Raw genomic sequence first — 17,327 nt, forward strand, 5'->3', positions numbered from 1 at the left:
CTAGTGAATTTACCCTGGTTGGTTTATGTCAAACTCTTGTCTGTTTTGAACATAATGCTTGCATAGTATTCTCATATGGGTAGATCGTAGGCTTTGGGCTTTGTTATACGTCAGTTGGGATATATCAAGCAAACTCTTGAGGCTATCTATGCGATCAGATATATATTTATATTTATTCCAATCTTACTTATACTCATTTGGATTGCCACCATACGTTGCCGCTAGTCTACTTGCAAGATGGTCGCGAGCCGTCATAATTTTATCGGCGTTGGGCCCGTCGCCGGCAATTGCATCTCTATGCTGCTCAACTAGCTTGCTAGGCACGGGAACAAGTTCCGTATCGTCCAGCGGATGGCAGAAATACGCCATGCTATATCTATCATCGCCGGGAGAAGAACCTGATTGCTGTTCCACTGGAAACACAACTCGATGAACGGTGGACTTCAACAGCCCGTTCGTCCAGTAGCTGAGCAAGTCGCCGATGTTGACCAGAATCGGCGGGAAGCTTGTCGTCGTGGACTCCTGCTGGGGTCGGATGGGAACAGGTGCCCATTCCCCCGTTGGAGTTTGGATTTCGAGGCCGGGCTGTCCGTCGCGTTGGAAGAGGAGGGTGATGCTTCCGTAGTCGCTGTGGGCCCCGGCGCGGACGTCAATGTTTTGCTGGAATGTGGAGGTCGAAGGGGATTGGATGGATGGGTAGTAGAGGAAGCGGAATGTCACACCCGAGGGACCTTTGGAGGAATCGTGTCGTGTGGTGAACCAATCCGATGGGATCTATGGATGGAGAGAGGTGGTGATTAGATTGGCGGAAAGACACCCCGAGTGGGGGGTACGTACTCCTAATCCCAACGCAAGGAGGGTGAGAATACGGTCACATGTCTTTCTGCATAGGTTCATGAAGCGAGATATCTCCGCTTCATGAGGAACGAGGGAGGAAGGGAGAGGTTGCTGCGCTTTATCATTCTTGAATTCGCCGAAGTTGAATGCTCTGTATTCGTGAGAGAAACGCCCTGGGCGACTTTGCCAATGGAGAATAGGATTTAACATACTCCTTAAAATCACCTCTCTGTCAAGGTACCTGCAATCAGTCTTGTTGAAAATAGCTATTTGATTCATTTTAAGGGTCATACCTTTTGATGATTCGGATCTAAAGTCTCAACGTGCATACCTGTCCAGCCCCTATTCTACGCCTGTTAAGCAATGAAGCGCAACGATGACAGGTCCGGGTTGATCTATACATTTGATCCGATTTTAGCTTGCACTTTTTCTTCATGTGGAGATGCAAAAAATTTTCGCGCCTACGTTAAAGCTATCAGCGATGTATCTTGGAGATAGTGCCTTTAAAGTGTAGGTGTTGGTGTGCCGTCGTCGAGTTTAGGCATGTACTGTACATCATTATTGCATACACGAGTTAGAGTGTTAGGTAGATACCATTGCAAAAGCCGATTCCACATCCTCATCTGAAAAGTCACTGGTCACACTATCAACATATAGAAATCCATATTTGGTGGCTGCATCTATCATCGCTTTGCCCGTTTCCGGGCGGGTGCTCGAAATATCAATAATGGGGAGTCGAATGGGAAGCTTCGTCAATGGAGAGTACCGAGAAGGGTTTGCCATGGTGGTTCAACGGACGGTAAGGTAATATGCGAGTCCAATTCTGCCCAGCTAGATATGTATGATGTCGATACCCGTCCTGTTCGGACATTGCCGCCCTGGCTTGCGGATGGAGGGACAAAAGCTGACGGGCCCTTATCTTATCGGCTGTCCGTGCTTGGCTAACTAGTTATTCCCAAAAAGGTTTAGCCAACTCGTCCTCTTGGCGTTCCTGGTGCCTCGCCCGAAGCAGCCTCTACTTTTTGGTGCAAGTTTACACAGTTGTATTTAGCTGTCTGCGGGTAGTGCTAGAGCTGAACAATGAATGAAATTGATGGTTCTGAAAGATGATATCTGCTTTCTAAGGAGTTTGCTAATCGGCTGTAGGCATTTTGAGTGCTCAGTTTCATATGCAACTGTTGAGTGCAGCAAACTGGATGCGGGTGATGACTCAGCAGACTAGGGTGTCACAGGTGAAAGCTCACTGGAACTTCCCCAAGCCTTACAGACAAAAGTCGCCTTTCTCCTGCACCTCGTCACTCAATCCACCTGCTCAGAAGGTGTGCTTACTGGTTGAGCGTAGCTTTTCCAATCAACTTCTGGTCTCGTTCTTGTTCCTGGACCTAGTGGGCCCCAGACTTGATAACCCTACGGCGTCGTCAAGCCTCATCTTGACTTGGCCTCAATTCTCTGGGACGTTCATCTTAGCAAGCTCAAGGTGGTGAGAGCCCACTGACAGCAATATCAACAATGCCGAGTAAGTGCCATTCTAAACTATCCTGAGCATTAACCTTTCACCGGCTCTTTCTAATAACCAATTCCTTGATTAGTCCGCGGTTTTGATGATTGGGCGACCAGTCGCATCCAGGCCTTGTCCCTCTCCGCCTTAAAGGGTGCCGTGATTGGTATCCATGCTTCTCACTACCTTGATCTTCATTTAAACCATCATGTTACTAAGGAACCTCTTCTGATTGCCCTGGGAGGATTCCCATTTGCGCTAAAGTCCCACATTGAAAGAGAACTCCAAGCTCTTAAGAATGCCGGAGTTACGTGCGTGTTTGTGTTCGATGGATTGGAAGTCGGCAAGCCGGAACCGGATATCATAGCTCAGAATCAGTCTACTCGCGCCCTAGAACAGGCCTGGGAATACTACGATCAGCAACAGGCGGAACAGGTGGTTGATGCATTCAGCAACGCGGGTAGGGATGCGTGATCAATCAAGAGATAGGGCGGTGGCTGATTTTGACCCTACAGGAAGCGCAAAGCCGGAATCACTTTATAAATTTCTCCAAAGGATTCTTCTTGCAGAGGGAATTGATTTTATTGTTGCGCCATATTCTGCCGCCCCTCAGGTAAATTAGGAATTTGCTTCCTGATCCCCAGGTTTGCTAGCTTACTTTTTGGTCTCTTTATAGCTAGCCTACCTTGAGAAAGGGCCGAACCAGCTTATTGATGCTGTCTTTGGACCGACAGAGCTCTTTTTATTCGATGTCGATAAGGTTATCACGAAAGTTGATACAGATCTTTTCCACTTCAGTTGGATCACAAGGCAGACATGTGCCAATGATTTGAATCACCTGAGCAACGATCAATTCGTCGACTTCTGCCTGCTTCTCGGCTCTCCCTTTCTCCGAACCTTTCCTCCCTTCGAAAACCACCCGTATCCGGGGAAGGTACTGAACATTCGCGAAGCGCTGAACTTGTACAACAGCGCTGGGAGGAATGCTCTTGCTCTCTGTGCCCAATTCGAAGATGATCAACGAGATCTACAGTATGCAGATCGTTTTAAACGGGCGTTTATGACTGTAAAACATCACATTGTTATGGACACCGACGGCAAAGTAGGGCCAATGGACCCTGAGAATGCATCGTCCGACTTGCACGAACTGATTGGGCAACGGCTCCCAGAGGAACTTTACTTTTATATTTCTAAAGGCATCTTAGGGCCAAATGTTCCCAATTGGCTAACCTCTGGTGAAATTCCAATCACTCTCCCACTTGGCACGGAGGATTCCGACATCTATCGCCGCCTCGTATCCGATATGCTTACTCCCATCCGTACTCAATCTCTTTGTCTTCTCTCCAACTCGCTGCATCGGTTTTATCAGACAAAGGCTATTCATATTCGTCCTTGGTATGATAACAAAGCCGACCGAACTATCAATTTAAAGACCTTGCCATCGGTAAAAGAGACCATCGTGTCTTGGCGCCTTCGCAAAGCCCAGCTTCCTGATGGGTTACAGGAGCTTCAGGTAATTTCAATGACCCAATCCAAAGATGTGTTGCATATTCTTTGCGCTCTAACATGTCAATAGGGCTCATCTCCGCTTCTGACATCCTCTTTGGCGATCGTTAAAGATCCGGCCTTTGTTTCAAAGTCGTTCGCCGGTAAAGATGCTCCGGTAGGTTCTCGCCTGGGCTTTAATGTTCAACATGCTGACTGATTTAGCCGCTTTCTTCAAAATCTGAAATTCTCGCCAATGTCACTTGGCGGTTCTTGCAACTACGAGGCTACATTGACGAAAAGCACCAGCTCACAACATGGGGCAAAGCATTGGAAGCAGCTCTATCCTCGCTAAACCCATCTGAAAATCTCGAGGAACCCGCTTTTCTAGCGGTAGAAATGCTCCGTTTAGGAATTTTAAATTCAAAAGATGTTTTTGCGAACATTTCAGGAGGCCCGATGAGAGGCACAGGTAAGGTGAACCCGGGCATTTGGCTATTCAGTTGTACTGATGGAAAGGATCGTTTGATAGCTGAGGAGAAATCGTTTAACCTGCTTGTTTCTCGCGTTGCATGTTTCGGCAAAATTCGCCACAAGGCCATTGGATATTCTGGTCCATTAAGTAGACAGCTTTTGTCTTTCCATTCGTTGATCTACGCAATTCGGTCGACTCTCCGAGACTTAATAGAAGTCATACTCGCTGGCTTGCTTCTTAGCGGAGAAGCGTGTCGGGATCGCAGTGATTTGTCCAGCTTGAGCCTCGAGTACGTTAATTCTGTTTGACTATCGTTGTTTGCGCTGACAGTGTCACTAGCCTGCCATTTATTGATGACAATGACTGCGGCCTCGGGATCGCTGTGCGCACCTATCTGGACGACTTGCCGCAACAACCTGAGCCGACATCACAGTCCGTGCGGGCCGAGGTCAAGACGAAAGGAAAAGAATGGTTCCAGCATAGTCGCAGTTTCGTTGAAAATTTAGACATGGCTTTCCAGATCTGGGATGCGGTAAGTTTTTCGCCTTAGTTCCGCGATTCATGTGCTGATAAGAGGTGCAGGTCTACAAAGTTACTCGGAACGCTCCTTCGAAAGAATTTAAGGATGCTAACTTGTGGGAGGACACGAACAGGTGGCTGGAGGACCGAAGGTAACCTATTATTCTCATACACAACCTAACGCTCTTCCTGTACATTATCAGCTCCAATTATACTCTATAAAGTACCATTTATGTATTCCGGCCTAGACTAAAAGCTCCGCTGGCAACAAATATTGCTAAGATGTGAGCGACTCAAGGAACAGGGGAAAACAAATGGTGTGGGGGCGGACACACGTGTCGTAGGAGATTGATCATAGCCATTGCTATGGGTCTGTAAAAATGTATTTATAGACCTCTAAAAGTCAAGAGGGAATCCGGATTTTTCCACAATGCTCTTTTGGCATTAGTCCTGGAGGAACGCTGGAGGTAACCCGGCCCTCTCACCAAGGGGAGGGCGAGGTAGGTGAGGCTTGGGTGAGGACACACCACCCAAGTGGGCTGGGAGACTGACAAGTCGGTTAAAGCATCCCAATGTTACTACGGTACTTAACAGGGTTCATAAGATGGGAAACATCAGTTCTCAGCCTTTCAATTCCGGGTCCTTCGCTCGGCGGTTGCCAGAATTTTGCCAAGAAATTTTTCGAGGACTTCTCAACTTTTGGTAAAGGAAGTATCTCTAGCATTGTTCACTATCCTAACCCATTTCTACACACGAATTCCATGATTTAGGGACTTAGAGATGGATTAGGGTTAGGGGGGCTAAGGGTGGTGATAGGGGTGATGAGCAAAGCGTGCGATAGCAAAGTGATGCCAAGCCCAAGCTCGGCGGATCTGAGCTCCGCCGAAGGTTTTTCCGCCCGGAATTCAAATACCACCTACCGACCTCAGCCACAAGCCCCCTTTTTTAAATTCCATGTACGTTTTGCGTCAGAGACAAGCTTTTCTATGCAAATGTCAAGCTGGACACAGTATCTCTCCTGACATGCCCCATGACTGTTGAGGTTCTCTGCATATCCAAAGTATATCCTATGAGCTTCCCAAGGTTACAACATTCTTATCAATGTAACGTCCAACCCAGTATCTGAAGCGCCTTGATTCTGATAGACTGGGAGAGAGGAAAGCAAGCAAGGAAAGGTGTTAACAAAAGCATTGCTCAAACACCGAAGACTCAAGAAATGCAGCAGAAAGCGCTGACTTCCGATGAGCCGCTTTGGGCGTGACCCATTGGTATCAGAAACCGCAGCACATTGGTTTTGGCTTATGGTGCAGTGTCTCATTAAAATGATGGAAATACTCCGTACTGATTAGCGAAACAAAGGAAATGGAACAAGACAAAAGAAAGCAAATCAAACAAAAAAGATCATGAAGCAGGGCTCGCTCCCCATTTATATCCCGCTTGCCCCTCGTACGTATTTCGGGTCAAGACCATCTGTGAATGCGATACTGAAACGTGGAAATCGTGGTCGCTGTGGAAGTACGATTATCGTCATAGAGACGAAAGCTCGATATTTGGAGTACAGGATACGTTACTGGAGCCAGTACTCACATATTGTGGGCCCACATACACGCAAAAACGCATGTTTACTTCTCATGTCGTCTTGCTTTGCTTCTTCGAGACGCTGCGAGCCGATGTACGTTTATTGCAGCCCGAAACAAACCAGTTTATTTAGCCATGCGCTTGTTAGACCCGGCAAGAAAAGGAGCTACCGTGTGTTCTCCGACTATAGATTGATCCGGTGATCTGAGCACCCAGATTGGCAATACGAAGACTCGCTATCAGATAATCAGTATCTGCAAAGTCTTCAGTAGTGGTTTCAGAGGACCATGGAATCGTGGAGGGAAGATTGACATCAATACCCTCGTCTTGGATAGATACCGGCTTGCCGAGCATGCACGCCCAACTTCGATCGAGTATGTACGCTGTCCACCAGACTCGGTTCCGATGCTCCTGTAGCTCGCGGCTGGGTAGCTGATTCTGCGGAACATTGAGATGAAGGCCCATTATTATGCCAAACCGTACAGCATATCCTACTAAGCAATATGCAGAATGTCGGCGGTTCGTAGCAAGTGAATATATGGACTGTACGTGATCAACAATGTTGCTGTACGCAGTATGGGCGTCTAACGTACAAGCGCCACCATAATCTCAACGCAGTCAATTCTGGGCTGCTCACTAAGCACCCGAAGCATCCGTGTAGCGCTCACATAATACCCAATGCCAGGAAACTGGTCTTCAGATAGACAGGTTCTCGTAGAGTATGCTTCGCCTAGAGCAAAGAGCGCAAGGAACTTGCAGATGGAGATTATATCGCATAACGCAGGATTATGAATTGCCTGTTCCAGAAGTTGAAGAGTAGAGCTCCTCTGCACGAGGTAGTAGCGTCGGCATACAGTAAGTACTGAGTGACACCTTGAGCAGAAAACGGGCTCTTGAAGGAGTAGACCAGGGGTATTCCGAGTTCCATTGGGAACAGATGGTCTCGTCATGTACGTTTTGAGTGCGCAGAAAGTGACTCTGCGAGTTTCCTAATAACTCTTGGCGGAACCTAGTAGCAAATGCTACATCGGTGGCTTCCCCTACAAGGATGGGCATCTCCGAAGTCAAAGGGAAAAACCACGGACGCTCATCTAGCAGTGGATTTCGAACACCATCCCCAGTCTCCGCGGCCAGCGTTGCAGGACCGGTATCGGCACCCTGCAACGTGTTTGCCTCGACACTCGTGGCAGACACGGCTGAAGATGGATCCGGAGGGGCAGTCCTGGCCGTTTCGGCCCTACATGGGCCTCCAACTGACTTGGTTCGCTGGGTGGCCTCGGGAGCCTGGGCGGCTTGCCGAAGGCGGTGGATAAGTCATCTATGTAGCTAGAGTATCCTGTTCAGTACGGTCGGGATGATCCAATCGGGCGTAGTACCTCTGTTAGACCTTGACACGCCGGTTACGGCTGGGATATATGCACTTTGCATGGCTGTTGGCTTGCTTGCAGTTGGTACAAGGTATGTCGCCGGAGCATTTAATCTTCCGCGCGTGGCATTTCCGACAACTGTTGAAGCTGTGAGCAAACCTCAATTCTGATTACTGAGGTCCATCTAATTGTCCACGTACGCTATTCGCGTGTTTCTCGGTCTGTCTAAAGAGACTCCAACCGCACTCATGGTGGAACAAGGACGGATGAGATAATCGCCAATACAGTGTCGCAGGGACCGGTTGCGAAGCCCGGCGTCTGAACTGTGTAAGGCGATTATTTAGAGAGGATGATACGGAGTACACGTCCGGATATTGACAGGGGTAACTTTCCGAAAGGTCCGTCCCACAAGTTACCGTGCCACGCCGTTCGGTGTCAAGATAATAACTGGGAAGAGGACATTTCGGTGACGCGTCGACTTGCCGAGAAATTTGATGGAGAGCACGTATGCTTGTTATTCACCAAGCTGCTCCGTACCTCAAGTAGAATAGAAGTAGAGATGAAGACAAGCGTGCTCGCAGTCAACTAACTAACTATGGGGCGCGCAGTTCTCAAGGAAGCAACGGTGTCCTGATCTCGATAGCCACATAAGTTCAGCACGTCAGCAAAAACCGGTCAACTATGCTTCCAACGTCTGGAGTAATTTAGCTTTCCAAACATCGCTGCCCATTGACATACGACCATTTACTGAACATATACTATTTAATAGTCTTCGTGATTCTGGTTCTCTTTTACCCTCCTGAGTGGTGTAGAGCGAAGTTTTCGTTTCTAGCATGGCTCGATTGAGCAGCCTCCTCGTGGCCTCCCTGGCTCTCCTCACCAATGTCGTCAATGCCGACTCCGCCGTCCTCGATCTAATCCCCTCCAACTTTGAAAAAGTCGTCCTTGGATCCGGCAAGCCGGGACTCGTCGAGTTCTTCGCCCCCTGGTGCGGGCACTGCCGCAACCTTGCTCCGGTCTACGAACAGCTCGGCCACGCCTTCGCCCATGCAAGTGATAAACTGCATATCAGCAAGGTTGATGCGGATGCGCATAAGTCTCTAGGCAAGAAGAATAAGGTCCAGGGCTTCCCAACGCTGAAATGGTTCGATGGGAAGAGCGCTGAGGGTGAAGAGTATGAGGGTGGAAGGGATCTGGAGAGCCTAGCCAAGTTTGTTACGGATAAGACCGGCGTGAAGCCCAAAGGGATAAAAAAGGCTGGGGACAGCGTGGTGAAGATGTTGACGGATCAGTCGTTTGCGAAGGAAGTTGGAGGAGATAAGCATGTTTTTGTGGCCTTTACGGCTCCATGGTGCGGCCGTACGTACCCTTTTCCCGTTCAAGCGTTCTGGTCAACGCATTGTGATTGGAATTCACTTATTGACATAACTGTACAGACTGCAAAACCCTGGCTCCTACATGGGAAGCTCTCACTGAGGATTTCATGCGTGAACCTGACGTCCTTATCGCGAAAGTCGACGCTGAAGCAGAACAGTCGAAAGCCACTGCCCGCGACCAAAAGGTCACTGGCTACCCAACAATTAAATTCTTCCCCAAGGGTTCTAAGGAAGGCGAGACCTACAGTGGTCCCCGGTCTGAAGACGCTCTGGTTAATTTCGTGAACGAGAAATGCGGAACACACCGTGCCGTAGGAGGAGGATTGAATGCCAAAGGCGGGGCCATTGAAGCTCTCGATGATATTGTAGCCAGATACGTTTCCGGAGGAGCAATTGCTGAGATTGCAAAGGACATTAAGGCTGCCGCAGGAGATCTCAAGCAGAAATATGCGCAGTATTATGTCAAGGTGGCCACCAAGCTTTCCGAGAATTCTGGATATGCTGCTAAAGAGCTGGCGAGATTGGAGAAGATGAAGAGCAAGGGTAGCCTGGCCCCAGAGAAATTAGACGATCTGGTCTCAAGATCCAATATCTTGAGAAGATTTTTGGGCAAGGAAGGAAAGAAAGGAGCCAAAGATGAGCTTTGATGGTGTTTGCAGGTTTTTATCACATCTATTGGCATTGTATACCTATTTACTAAGCGTTAGGCTTAACATGAGCACAGGGACAGTGTTGGGTCACGGTTAACTTTCAAGCCAAAATATTCATGTCATCTTTGTATGTATGTACAGCTAATGGTTGCCTACAGGGTACATGGCCAGTTACAGGGAGCAAATTAAAAAAAGGCAACCTCTAAAGGGCAAAAAATTCATCCGAGGATTATATGAACATACATTTGTAATGCGAGTCAAACAACAAAGGTGTATGTTTGGTATAACGCCCGTGAAATCAGACATTACAGTAGTTATATCAAATGGTATCATTGTTGCAACTCGATAAAAAGGGTATCAACCGCCGGATTTGACGAGCTCTTCGCTCAGAAATCGGGCATGCATCATTTCGTCATAATTAAGTTGGATTGTCGAGATAGTTGTAGCGTAGTAAAGACTTTCGACGAGCGCTTGGGAAAGGATTAAGCCTTAATTTGATCGGTCTGCCTCGCTGGCAATTGTCAGGGAAGCTTCCAATTCATCGAGTCTTCGCGCCATATCGTCCACTGCCCATGCCCATACGTTAGTATATACCTGCAAAAGCTAAACTATCCCCTGGGAAGCCGGTCAGGGAGAGTAGCACAGGATCTTCGGGTCTCACATTTTCCAAATATCTCGTTCGACACATTGGTAAACCGGTGCTGTAGATGATCTAGGAGATCGTCGACTGCCACGGCGAGCTGCTGGGAGCCGTTGTCTTCGGTTGATGCCTTAGGGTTAGAAACCGGAGATAGGTCAGAATTGATCTTTATAAAAAATATGGGAACTCCTGGGAAACGAAGCTCACCTCTGCGGGTGTCCCTTGCTTTATTGTACTTGGAGAGGTAATGGAAGCACGGTTAGGGGTGCCGGTACCGCTCATTTTCAACAGCAGACTCAGGAGCAGATAGAGCAGTGCACACTCTTCCTTACAAAACTAAGGGACAGAAAAGAGCAATTGAAACTTTGCAGGAAACGGGCACATAGCAACCCGGTGTGATCAGAAGAAGGGGGGTGTTTGGTGATTGCTCTCCGGCGGTTGCACTTGGCGCAACATGCACAAAGAGTGGTGGTGGTGTGACCTGATTGGTGGGGACGTCCAAAGATTAGATTAGATAAGATCAAGCTCACGTGCTGGGGACAAGCTCCACCGGCACTAGCCTATTCCCGGTCTAGCGCGAAAGCTACCGAAATTTCGCGGGAAACATGCTCGCGCTGAAGAGAATCATGGCTGCTTGATGAACGTTTTTGTCTGAGTGAATTGAAAGTTATTGTACCACTACCTCGAAATGGTGAAGAAAAGCAAATTGCTCAACGCCCTTGACGCCCACAAGGGCCGAGATTTCGACAAGGAGCGTCAGAAAAAGCTACAAAAAGCAGCAGAGAAGAAGAAACGACTAAGGGCGGAACGCCAGAAGGAAGAAAAGGAAGTGGATAACGAGGAGGTGATTTCTATTCCTATAGATTTGAGAAAGTATCGCATATCACTGACACAGCGCTTAAATCAGAAGGTGAACGGACCTGAAGACTCAAGCAATGTCAACGAAGAAAAACAAGATACTGCTGCTGTTACCAAGAAAGGAGACGAGAGGAAAGAAGACCCAAAAGCGACACGGGCAGAGACCAATGCGTCCGGAGACGAGGGGGATTCTGAAAATGAGGACGAACACGACGAAAATGACCTCGATGCCGAAGAGGCAGATTCAGACGAAGACATCCCCCTTTCAGAGCTTTCTGAAGACGATCGAGCAGACGTAATACCGCACCAACGACTCACCATCAACAATTCTGCCGCTATACGAGCATCTCTCAAGCGGATATCCTTCATCAACGAAAGCACACCATTCTCAGAGCATAACTCCCTCACATCCACAGAGCAAATGGACATACCCGACCCCAACGACGATCTAAATCGTGAACTAGCTTTCTATAAAGTTTGTGTATCTGCAGCTACGAACGCCCGGAGCCTATTAAAGAAAGAAGGTGTTCCGTTTTCTAGACCGACGGATTACTTTGCGGAGATGGTCAAGAGTGATGAGCATATGGGCAAGATTAAAAAGAAATTGTTCGAGGAAGCAGCCGCGAAGAAAGCTAGTGCAGAAGCGAAGAAGCAGCGTGAATTGAAGAAGTTCGGAAAGCAAGTGCAGATTGCGAAGCTGCAGCAGCGACAGAAGGAGAAGAGAGAGACGCTGGAGAAGATCAACAGTTTGAAAAGAAGTATGTGTTCCCCCACACTTTTGAGATCTGGATAAACCAAAAAGACAGTTTCCATTGCAGGATAAACCATATGCTAATCAATCATGTAGAACGCAAAATCGACGGTGGAGCTCCAACTGAGGACGAAGATCTTTTTGACGTTGCACTCGAAGACGCCGGTAAATCCGAGCGCAAGAAGCAAAATCCTACGGGTGGACCAAATCCTAAACGGCAAAAGAAGAACGAAAAGTACGGTTTCGGAGGGAAGAAGCGATTTGCGAAGAGTGGAGATGCAATGTCGAGTGGTGATTTGAAAGGGTTCTCTGTAAGCAAGATGAAAGGGAAGAAACCTGGTGGTGCAGCAAAGCGGCCAGGCAAGAGTAGGAGGGCAGCAGCAAAGAGATGATTTATGTCTACACATTTGCTAGCTTCCACACAGTCTCCTTTTATGGCTATGTACCCGTTGTAGTTTTTGTTTGTGCGCACTATCAAGGGTAATTTTCCTTCCCTGGTGTTGGTTTTATTTTGTGGCACGGACTGGAAAATCCGAATTTTATGGCATAAATGCTTGGGAATAGACATAGTCAAAAAAATTCAGTGCGTTAATTTCACTTCGGTTTGAACTGAACTGGATTGGTATTTTCATTTAATCATGTCCGAAACATGTATTCTCATGCTAATAACGAAACCTTTTGCCAGAGCATATCCATGTAGGTATAATAATGATATATGGTTATTAAAGTAGTGTAGTGTAGACCACAGGAGTTGTGAAAGGTGCAAAACGTTATTTGCATAGTAAACTGACAGCTGTTTAGAATACCAGTGTGTGATTGCTGGGATGGAAATGGAAGATCTGCAGGGAGCACTGCAAAATATATTAGAGGTCTTCATATCCTTGGAGCTGTGGATGCCCATGTCCTAACTTCCTGGGGGAGCAGGATGAGAAGGTACCCCAAAGCTGGGATATGCGGGAAGACAACCCTGGCTATAGCAAGAAATGTCCCGGGTATTGTTTGATATGCGGAGAAAGTACGGCCAAACCATTGTCAAGGGTATACGGGTTGGAATTTCATTATAATCTTGCAAAACAGCACCGAGTATAAAACCACCAAGGCTGATAAAGTTTGGTTATAGGTTTCATTCGTGGACTTTTATCTTCTTCGAGCCGGAATCTATCTCCCCATCGCCGGCGTCTTCTTGAAGGGATCCAAAATCGCGAATTCTATTTAGGAGATGGTCCACGGAAGCATTGACATTCAGCCGTTGCTCAGCAAACACTAAGTTCAGCTTTGTCTGGGTATCATTAGCATGCACTAGTGAGTGGTCAAGGATTACTTCTTTGGATCGCTTCGAGGAAGCTTTGTAGACCGCCTTGCCGCATCCATGCACGGAACAAATCCATGTGTCTGGGGGGTAATTAACGTCGGGCGGCGCCAGTGCTGGAGATGGCATTGTGGAATTGCCATTGATAAAGGGTCCAGTTTTGCCAGGTGGCTCTACAGCCTCCTGTACGGACCTCGCGTGAGGAGATGATGTTTCTAAGTCGGAAATAGAGATGACGGATCGCGCAAGCTCATTTACTCTCGGAGGCAGCGGTTCTTGAGTCATGTGGTGTCCTCCAGGTGGCGTCGGGGTATATTCGATTAGATTCATGTCTTCTAATTCCTCCGAGTCGGAAGCTTCACTTGGGGGTTGCTTGGCGGACTTTCCAGCACGCTTCGTAGGAACAGAACTTAATTTCGGCCGAAGAATTGACATACGTGCTCGTCTCTGCCTTGGAAGATCCTCCTCGTCGCTTTCTTCGGGAGAAGATGAAGAATTCTCTTGGTCCTCCGGAGGGCGAGGATGTAAGGGAGTGTTGCAGACGTCTTGGGTGCTGGCCGAACGTTCCGCTTTTTTTAATTGTTTATAAATCGTTTTCCGGGACCAGTCAACGGAGGATGAAGTCCTCGCGTTATCCATCATCTCAACCAAATAACTTGCACGTGCTTTCATTAGATCAATAGCATAATCTAAGGAAACCATCTCAAAGCGCTTTAGCAAGTATTCTGCGACAGTTTTCAATGTCAGTTGCGGTTTGAGGCCTTGTTTTGACTTCCGCATATCAAGAATAGCCTCAAATACAGTATCGGCCTGCGTTCTTTCAACGGTAACAGCATCCGGTGATTCGGTATTATCATCCTCAACCTCTTCGTCGCCGGTGATGTTGATAGGACCTTCCTTGGCAGATTCATTTTCTAGTTCCTGGAATAATTCCTAGAGAGGAGTATTAGGGCATTTCCGTGAAGAATATAAGGTAACACCAAAATTACCATACCTTGTATTTGTCCCGAAAATATTTGTAGATAGGCGTAGTATCCCAGTCAATGCCTTCTCTCCCCTGAAACATTTGCTTCATAAGAAAAGCATGATGTCTGTCAAACACCTCAGCAGCATCATCTGCGTCCTCGCATGCTTCATGCGTGTGTTTTATATACTTTCATGAATCAGTGTCTAGCTGAGCCAAGCTATAACGATGGAACGGGCCTCACTTGATCAAGGAGGTAGTCCAGTTTAGGATTCCATTGCTTTCTCCTCCGAGCCTTTGGTTGGTGTTTGTCTGTTATAAAATATAAAAGATCAACAGCTTCGACCATTTCGTTGAATACCGCTTTGTAGCCCTTGGCCGGAGAGACCGAAAACCACCCCGGCTTTCCAGCGACCCAAATTCCGACTTCCCCATCGTCATGTTGGCCATAAGCAAAGTGCGTCACATTTTCAATGATAACTCGTTTCGCGCGATAATTTTCATCCAAAACTAGAGGTAATAGATCGATCAGTAAGCTGTACTTCCAGCAATCGACTTGGGACGTACCTAGAGGCTTTTGATGTTCTTCGACCAGTTCTAACTGTCCAGTGACAGAGACGGGGTTCTCGGGAGATGCATACAGGAGATTGGCGTATCGGACCTTGCCTGGAATCCGGACCTTGACATCACTCAAGGTGAACTCTTCCCAGTCATTCTCATCTGTAAGGGAAGGGCTCCTGGCAGCGAGAATACTTTCAATTCGCGCAGTCATCTCTCCGGAACTGTCATGGCGAACGAATCGAAAAGGAGGAAATGAGATGTCTTCAGAGAAGAAGGCATTGGACTTTGACGTTCCTGGGCGGGAGGACTACTTCATATCTTTCACCTCATATCATCAGCACCACATCATCGTCATTGCAGCTCTCAGGAACGAGCTAGGCGGCCCGGCTTAGCTAAGAAGAGCTCGGGTTATGACATTAGCTGAACAGGCCAATTACCGAGTACGGTATCAGCCCCCTTGCTCTCGCGTTCAGCTTTCAGTATCGTACCGTATCGTACCGTACCGGGGAAGGTGTTGGCCTTGATCCCCTTGGTCACCATTAAGTTTAGGGGAAACAGGCCCTGGCTGAGCGGTCCCGGAGGCCGAGTCCGGGGGCTCTTTAGGCCATTCAATAGGGGTGGCTCAGGGGCCTTCCCAACCGCCAGGCCCTCCAATTCCAAAAGTTTGTGTACGAACTACGCAGCTTCGTAGAGAAGATTCCAAACTGAACCCGGAGTGTTCCGTGCTTTGTATTTGCATATAATCACAATAAAGCTCTGATAAATTTAATATTCATAGTGCAATACGGAGTACCGTTTGCGCTACCTCTACATTGATTAGGTCGGTTGAAGGTTCGAGACTCGCGTCGGGATTGGAAAGCTTCACCACGACATCATCGCCAGTGGAGAGCTTTTTCTCCCCCCAAAATTTCCAACAAACTCGCTCCTAAATATAATTTTCGATGTTAACTAGCCGGTGGCATACTAAGCTCCGGCCCGCCATGTCCAACCTTGAGGGAGTTTTCGGTGAGTCTCCACGTCCTCCCGAGGGAAAAGAAAAAAATCGCCTCTTCTTTTTCCTGAGCTCAGATTCTCCAATTGAATATCGGCAATCTAACGGAGATATATACCAGCCGTTCATAAGCCCGGTGGGATCTCCTCCGCCGACGTCCTTCGAGATCTTCAGCGCCACTTCAACCCGTCCAAATTCTTCCAACCTTGGCTCACGGCCGAGCGCGAGCGTCGTAAGCAGGAGCCGAGAAACCAGCAGCGAAGACGCCGAGATAAGCGCATCCAAGTGAAAATAGGACATGGAGGCACGCTCGACCCAATTGCCACCGGCGTGCTAATCACTGGTGTGGGGAAAGGGACGAAACAATTGAACAACTTCCTCGCGTGCACGAAGACGTACGAGGCCGTGGTCCTGTTCGGTGTTGCAACCGATTCGTATGATCGCGTAGGGAAAGTGGTTAGCCGGGCGCCATACGAGCATATTACGAGGGAGAATGTGGAGGAGGCACTGAAGGGCTTTAGAGGCAAGATTATGCAGCGGCCTTCGATATTCTCGGCGCTCAAAGTTCAAGGAAAGAAGCTCTACGAGTATGCTAGAGAGGGAAAAGAGCCGCCTGTGGAGATTGCAGAGAGGCCGGTCGAAGTAACGAATTTGGAGATCGTGGAATGGTATGAGCCCGGGACGCATGGATGGAAATGGCCCACGGAAGAAGCCGGACCTACAGAGAAAAACGTCGCGGAGAAAATGATTTCAAAAGAGAAGGATTTTATTGAAAAGGAACAGAAGCATGTGCAGGAAGACAAGTCTCTTAAAAGGAAGCCATCGCCATCGGCTGATGGAACTATAACAGAGGAAGCAGAACCTTCGTCGAAGCGTCAGAAGGTAAATCCTTCCAACACCCAAACCGAAACAGCACCAGAACCCACAACAGCAGACTCGCTACCGGTCGCTGCGTCTGAGCCTCAGGAATCTCAATCTGCATCAGACTGCGTACAACCAATCCCCCCACCACCGGCTGTAAAACTCACCATGACAGTTTCCTCTGGCTTCTATGTCCGCTCCCTTGCGCACGACCTTGGTCTAGCGCTGAACAGCAATGCAATAATGAGTTCCCTGGTCCGCACTCGTCAGGGAGATTTCGAACTCTCAGCAGATAAGATTTTAGAGTATAAGGATCTTGAGGCTGGTGAAGAGGTATGGGGACCAAAAGTGCAGAGGTTCCTAGATGAGTGGCAGGAGAAGATGAAAAGCAAAACCGAAGAAAATGGAAGTGGGAATGAGAGCCAATGAGTGATGAGGCGCACATATGTATGATGAACAATGTCGAATATACATAGGCCATTTCCTAGACATGGTTAGCTTGCATAATCTTGGCCATGGGGACCCTCGTAGTATGTCCGGAGTTTATAGATTCGATCATTCTTCTCCTAGAAGTATCTACCAAGGGGTGAGAACTTAAAAGAGGGAA

General features: G+C 48.0%; 10 protein-coding genes across 10 annotated transcripts; 4 read left to right on the forward strand and 6 right to left on the reverse strand.

Moving 5' to 3' along the window:
- Positions 1-85: 85 nt before the first annotated feature.
- On the reverse strand, positions 86-1,716 carry D8B26_007643 (uncharacterized protein). Its single transcript, XM_003067150.2, has 6 exons — positions 1,432-1,716; positions 1,239-1,298; positions 1,131-1,184; positions 1,050-1,066; positions 838-988; positions 86-774 (listed from the first exon to the last, which is right to left on the reverse strand). Exons 1-6 carry the CDS (start codon positions 1,618-1,620, stop codon positions 184-186), a joined length of 1,062 nt encoding a protein of 353 aa, XP_003067196.1. The 5' UTR covers positions 1,621-1,716; the 3' UTR covers positions 86-183.
- A 433-nt stretch (positions 1,717-2,149) lies between these two features.
- D8B26_007644 (uncharacterized protein) lies at positions 2,150-5,058 on the forward strand. The gene is made up of 9 exons (XM_003067151.2): positions 2,150-2,353; positions 2,427-2,795; positions 2,851-2,948; positions 3,012-3,848; positions 3,912-3,998; positions 4,046-4,292; positions 4,353-4,584; positions 4,635-4,827; positions 4,878-5,058. The coding sequence occupies exons 1-9, from the start codon at positions 2,347-2,349 to the stop codon at positions 4,968-4,970; spliced, it is 2,163 nt and encodes a 720-aa protein (XP_003067197.1). The 5' UTR covers positions 2,150-2,346; the 3' UTR covers positions 4,971-5,058.
- Positions 5,059-6,536: 1,478 nt separating this feature from the next.
- Positions 6,537-6,857, reverse strand: D8B26_007645 (uncharacterized protein; the record flags this gene model as incomplete). The annotated part of the gene is made up of 1 exon (XM_066125596.1): positions 6,537-6,857. The coding sequence occupies one exon, from the start codon at positions 6,855-6,857 to the stop codon at positions 6,537-6,539; it is 321 nt and encodes a 106-aa protein (XP_065981680.1).
- A 321-nt stretch (positions 6,858-7,178) lies between these two features.
- On the reverse strand, positions 7,179-7,820 carry D8B26_007646 (uncharacterized protein; the record flags this gene model as incomplete). The annotated part of the gene is made up of 2 exons (XM_066125597.1): positions 7,179-7,684; positions 7,769-7,820. The coding sequence occupies 2 exons, from the start codon at positions 7,818-7,820 to the stop codon at positions 7,179-7,181; spliced, it is 558 nt and encodes a 185-aa protein (XP_065981681.1).
- Positions 7,821-8,356: 536 nt separating this feature from the next.
- Positions 8,357-10,047, forward strand: D8B26_007647 (uncharacterized protein). Its single transcript, XM_003067152.2, has 3 exons — positions 8,357-8,458; positions 8,529-9,118; positions 9,196-10,047. The coding sequence occupies exons 2-3, from the start codon at positions 8,593-8,595 to the stop codon at positions 9,780-9,782; spliced, it is 1,113 nt and encodes a 370-aa protein (XP_003067198.1). The 5' UTR covers positions 8,357-8,458; positions 8,529-8,592; the 3' UTR covers positions 9,783-10,047.
- Positions 9,196-10,839, reverse strand: D8B26_007648 (uncharacterized protein). The gene is made up of 3 exons (XM_066125598.1): positions 10,633-10,839; positions 10,447-10,555; positions 9,196-10,351 (listed from the first exon to the last, which is right to left on the reverse strand). Exons 1-3 carry the CDS (start codon positions 10,705-10,707, stop codon positions 10,275-10,277), a joined length of 261 nt encoding a protein of 86 aa, XP_065981682.1. The 5' UTR covers positions 10,708-10,839; the 3' UTR covers positions 9,196-10,274.
- Positions 10,840-11,057: 218 nt separating this feature from the next.
- Positions 11,058-12,625, forward strand: EBP2 (rRNA-processing protein and EBNA1-binding protein ebp2). Its single transcript, XM_003067153.2, has 3 exons — positions 11,058-11,269; positions 11,333-12,041; positions 12,131-12,625. The coding sequence occupies exons 1-3, from the start codon at positions 11,114-11,116 to the stop codon at positions 12,424-12,426; spliced, it is 1,161 nt and encodes a 386-aa protein (XP_003067199.2). The 5' UTR covers positions 11,058-11,113; the 3' UTR covers positions 12,427-12,625.
- Positions 12,626-12,981: 356 nt separating this feature from the next.
- D8B26_007650 (uncharacterized protein) lies at positions 12,982-14,409 on the reverse strand (the record flags this gene model as incomplete). Its single annotated transcript, XM_066125599.1, has 2 exons — positions 12,982-14,276; positions 14,338-14,409. 2 exons carry the CDS (start codon positions 14,407-14,409, stop codon positions 13,158-13,160), a joined length of 1,191 nt encoding a protein of 396 aa, XP_065981683.1. The 3' UTR covers positions 12,982-13,157.
- A 118-nt stretch (positions 14,410-14,527) lies between these two features.
- On the reverse strand, positions 14,528-15,079 carry D8B26_007651 (uncharacterized protein; the record flags this gene model as incomplete). The annotated part of the gene is made up of 2 exons (XM_003067154.2): positions 14,528-14,817; positions 14,875-15,079. 2 exons carry the CDS (start codon positions 15,077-15,079, stop codon positions 14,528-14,530), a joined length of 495 nt encoding a protein of 164 aa, XP_003067200.2.
- A 759-nt stretch (positions 15,080-15,838) lies between these two features.
- D8B26_007652 (uncharacterized protein) lies at positions 15,839-17,311 on the forward strand. The gene is made up of 2 exons (XM_003067155.2): positions 15,839-15,873; positions 15,981-17,311. The coding sequence occupies exons 1-2, from the start codon at positions 15,849-15,851 to the stop codon at positions 17,147-17,149; spliced, it is 1,194 nt and encodes a 397-aa protein (XP_003067201.1). The 5' UTR covers positions 15,839-15,848; the 3' UTR covers positions 17,150-17,311.
- Positions 17,312-17,327: the final 16 nt, after the last annotated feature.

Source organism: Coccidioides posadasii, chromosome 4, assembly GCF_018416015.2.
Source record: "Coccidioides posadasii str. Silveira chromosome 4, complete sequence".
NCBI classification, from domain to species: domain Eukaryota; kingdom Fungi; phylum Ascomycota; class Eurotiomycetes; order Onygenales; family Onygenaceae; genus Coccidioides; species Coccidioides posadasii.